At 43.4% G+C, this 3,910-nt stretch overlaps 1 protein-coding gene across 1 annotated transcript; it reads left to right on the top strand.

The window, feature by feature from the left end:
- Positions 1-237: 237 nt before the first annotated feature.
- On the top strand, positions 238-3,695 carry LOC308286467 (uncharacterized protein). The gene is made up of 4 exons (XM_080727498.1): positions 238-368; positions 1,633-1,815; positions 2,456-2,609; positions 3,172-3,695. The coding sequence occupies exons 1-4, from the start codon at positions 252-254 to the stop codon at positions 3,612-3,614; spliced, it is 897 nt and encodes a 298-aa protein (XP_080583624.1). The 5' UTR covers positions 238-251; the 3' UTR covers positions 3,615-3,695.
- The last annotated feature ends 215 nt before the right edge of the window (positions 3,696-3,910 follow it).

The following is a 3,910-nucleotide window of genomic DNA, read 5'->3' as shown; positions in this document are numbered from 1 at the left end:
TAGTCTACTATATCCATCTGCATTAAAATAATAATACATCAAATAATATGAATATGTTATATCCTATTGTTATTGAATCTTTCTCATGGGTCATTAAAGTATTAGTAAAGTACCCTTGATAATACTGTCAACTAAATACCTAAATGTTAACATGAAATATTGCCGTGTTTCTCTAGAAGGCCATCACAGTGGCTCATGTGGGGACGGCAATGTCAGTGAAGAAGAGTGTCCCTCAGAAGGCCCAGACGGTGATGACGGTAGGACAGACCATGGCCAAGCCTGGCACTCTTCAAAGCAACCTTGCCATGAATAGTGGTACAGCGGCCACAGTCTCCACCCCAGCCGTCAGAACCACACTGGTGTCGCAGGTTTGTGCAAAATTCCGGCCAAAACACTTTAAGTCTCGAAGCGATTTACAGAGAACACATTATGCAGATAAAAGCAATTAACTCTTTTACCGCTTTGGACGTTCCCGTTCGCCCCATTTTTTCCGGTGGCGCGTTGCCAATAGTACGTTCTTTGGCTCGTTCTTTTGTACCTTGTTTTGATGTCTGTAAACTTATGAGGGGTCGCGCGGGTGTGTACAGTATAAGCATCTCCTGTAATCCTGCTTTGAAATCTCCACCTCACGTAAACATCAATAATGTCCAAATTCACTTCTTGGCTGCTAGCTGTCGTTCTATTGCTCTGATGCGACTCTGCGCCCTGAATGTATGGAAGCTGCAGCGGCCCATTTCACATTAATTCTTGCACGAGGCTGCCCTCTACTGCTAGTATAGCCAAAGTACACCTATTTAAGGAGAAAATAAAATAATAATGATGAAAAAGAAAATGAATACATCTTTGTCTATAACATCGCAAAGGTAAGGTGCTTTTGCTGGCACAAAACCCAATAAATAAATAACATCAGGCAGTAATACAGTTAAGATCAGAAAGTAAAAAAAAAAAAAGGAAATAACTGGTGGGTATTTTAATTCACCTTCCATTTGCACGTTTGTTTCCTGTTCTAACCCTAACCCTGCGGGGCAACCAGACTAAATATGACTAATAGGGTAGGTGAGATCTGAAACCATTTATTTATGAACTCTCTTTTCAAGTGCTAAGACAGACTCTCTGTAATAAACTGGACATAATTACAACCTTAACTCACTTGCTGCCATTTAACAATACCTTCGTACTCCAATCCTGCCATGAGTCTCCATAGACTTCCATGTAATCAGTAGTGCACGGATAATGCACACCCATGCCTAGATCATGCACCACGTGTGTCCACATTGCTCACAGCTTTCAAACAAAAAAATCAGAATGGAAATCCGTTCAGGCATTCATGAGTTAACAGCCACTATGTTTTCCTATAATGTAAACAAAAATGGCTGCCATGCTTGAAAGATGGGGTTGCTATGGGGGTTAAACATGCGATTTCGCGATCGCTATCATGCCTACTATCGTTTTTGGGGTCAAACAATTTTTTTTGAAATTTTTTTTTTTATTTTTTTTCAAAATTCTCGGGTTCCTCGGGCATGGCAGGGAGGTACATTGCGAAATTCTCGGGTTCCTCGTTTTTGGCAGCAAATGAGTTCGTAATACATTATCATGATCTACTAAACCCGTGACTGATTCCCTGCCCCACAGAAAGGCCTCCCTGCCCTACGCCAATCCCTGCTCAACAACCATCAGTCTCGAACAAACCCGAAGACGTCCCCCGGGCCTATAATGGTGCCTCCGACAGCACACAACACCACCATCGGGGTCTGGTTGCCCCCCGGCCCCACCTCGGGCAGCATCAGGACAGCGCTCACAAATACAGCTACCGTGGTATGATGGTCTAGACAGCCTGGGTATTTAGATTTAACAGATTTAAGCCGATAGTACGTGCTGCTTCTCCCACCAAACCGCATGAGGTTGCATTTTGTCTTAACATAGTCATGATTGTAATGTAACGGTAGAGCCTAGGTTTGAAACCAACTGCATCACATTTAGTTAAATACCATTTTAAGATGAGATTAAAATGTTGAAACTTTGTTTTAAAATGTATTTATTTGTAAAGAGAATGTATACGATGCCTCAATGTATAGCACTACATTGGCACAGGAAAACATTAAACAACTGAAGAAAAAAAATATATAAAAACGAAAAGAAAAAAAAGCTGTAGGGGGCTTTAAGCTGGTAATGTCCACTCATGAGGGCAGAATGTATAAAGGTTTTCATTTTAAGAGACCACTACACTAGGGGATTTTACTGATTAGCACAGACAATCAACCAGAGAGAAAACAAATTAGAGAAAGCTGGTGTCATTTACGGATTATGCTGAGGAAGACCGTGCCGCACCCAATTGCTGGTCATGTTTGCCCTTTTTGGTAGAGCTAGTCTGTCCTTTTGGTCAAATCCGTGTATGTCACATTTAGATCAAATGCATAACTAAGTCATTTTGGTGATCATAATTCTTAATTCAAAGGAACCAACCAAGTCTGAAGAGCGTCAGGAGAGTGCATGTAAGAGGAGGAAGCTGGCTGGTGAAGATGATGAGATGTTTCAACATGACAGCAGGGAGCCCAAAGAGGGGAAACACGATATAAGGAAACCGCCTGACGTAGCGAAAGATCAAAAAGGTGACATCGATATTTTTTAATGTATAATAATTGTAATAATAATAATACATCCTCAGCCCCCTTCCCTCTTGGGGCTTTTCAATCTTAGTTTCTACAACCCCTTCCTTCTCCTACCCCATCAACATGTGGCAATAGCCTGAGACAAATAGGCTGCCAGAGTTAGTAACTAGAATTTCCATCTGTTGTTGAAATCCAATATGGGATGTTGTATTTGATGCTTTCAATCTAGAAGAGAAATCTAGAAATCTAGAAATCTGTTAAAGAGATAATCACAACTGGGGTTGCTTGGCTCACAAGGAACTCTCCTGTCAGTGCTCCCTGACTTCTACCTGTATGCTGCTTCTCACTTTTCTTGTGGATTTCACCTGATGCATACTGTTATTTCTCTGTAATTTTGGGGATTAACCATATGTGACCATAGACAGCATTACATTTCAAATCTGCTTTAAAAAGTCATGTGCCACTTTCACATAGGAAGGATCCCAAATCCCAGAATGGGGCATTTTCTCCCCTAATAATGTGTAAACACTGCAATAAAGGCTTTCACGTCTGTCATCTACAGGACCATCTGCACCAAGGAGAACACACAGCAGCCTTTCTAATCCAGGTATACAGACCCAGAGGCCCACGAGTTCTACAAGCTTGTTGAGCTCAGGCCCAGACACCAGCGCGGTGAGAGAGGACCTCCAGGCAGTCCCTGTAATCCAGCAGAAGAGCCCTGTCCAAGTCCTGCCTGCCATCACTGCTGCCAACTCTACGGGTGCAGCCAGAGAGAACTGTAACCTCCCTCAGAGTCCCGTAGTGAAGACTCCGACCGAATCGACGTCACGTGGACCCAGTTTGGCTGCGTCCCGTGTGCCGTCTCCAACATCCACCCCCGCGGCAGTGGACGACTTTGAAGAGCTGATGAACGAGTTCACAGATGACTACCTGGAGGATGACATGGACCCGGCCATGGGAGAGGACGACCTGCTTCAGGAGCTCTCAGACATGATCGATAGCTGAGTGGTAGCCATGAAAAGACTCCTCCTAAAAATCCTTCTTTCTACACCACCTTCCTTCCACAGTCAACGTGTCATATTGATGGTTACACCCCGCCACTCCGACATGTCTCCTTTCCGACATGTCTCCATTCCGACACTAACCCTATCTCTAACCCTAACCCTAAACCACTCCGACAATAAGAAGTCAATTTCGGAGTGGCGACATGTCAGAATGGAGAGCGACTCCCCATATGGATATCCATTGATCTCCAAATCAAGGATCTTACCAGTAGTTCACCGTCAGAAAATGTAGACCGT

The sequence above is a fragment of the Nannobrachium achirus genome, assembly GCF_963921795.1.
Source record: "Nannobrachium achirus genome assembly, chromosome: 6".
Lineage (NCBI taxonomy): Eukaryota > Metazoa > Chordata > Actinopteri > Myctophiformes > Myctophidae > Nannobrachium > Nannobrachium achirus.
Note: the sequence above shows the minus strand (reverse complement) of the source record. Positions and strands in the feature narration are given on the sequence as shown.

Excerpts from the sequence above, each read along its gene's own strand:
- LOC308286467 (XM_080727498.1), top strand. The coding sequence starts at position 252 with ATGACGGTAGGACAGACCATGGCCAAGCCTGGCACTCTTCAAAGCAAC. Across the intron at positions 369-1,632 it reads GAACCACACTGGTGTCGCAG|AAAGGCCTCCCTGCCCTACG; the intron begins GTTTGTGCAAAA and ends CCTGCCCCACAG. Across the intron at positions 2,610-3,171 it reads CGTAGCGAAAGATCAAAAAG|GACCATCTGCACCAAGGAGA; the intron begins GTGACATCGATA and ends TGTCATCTACAG.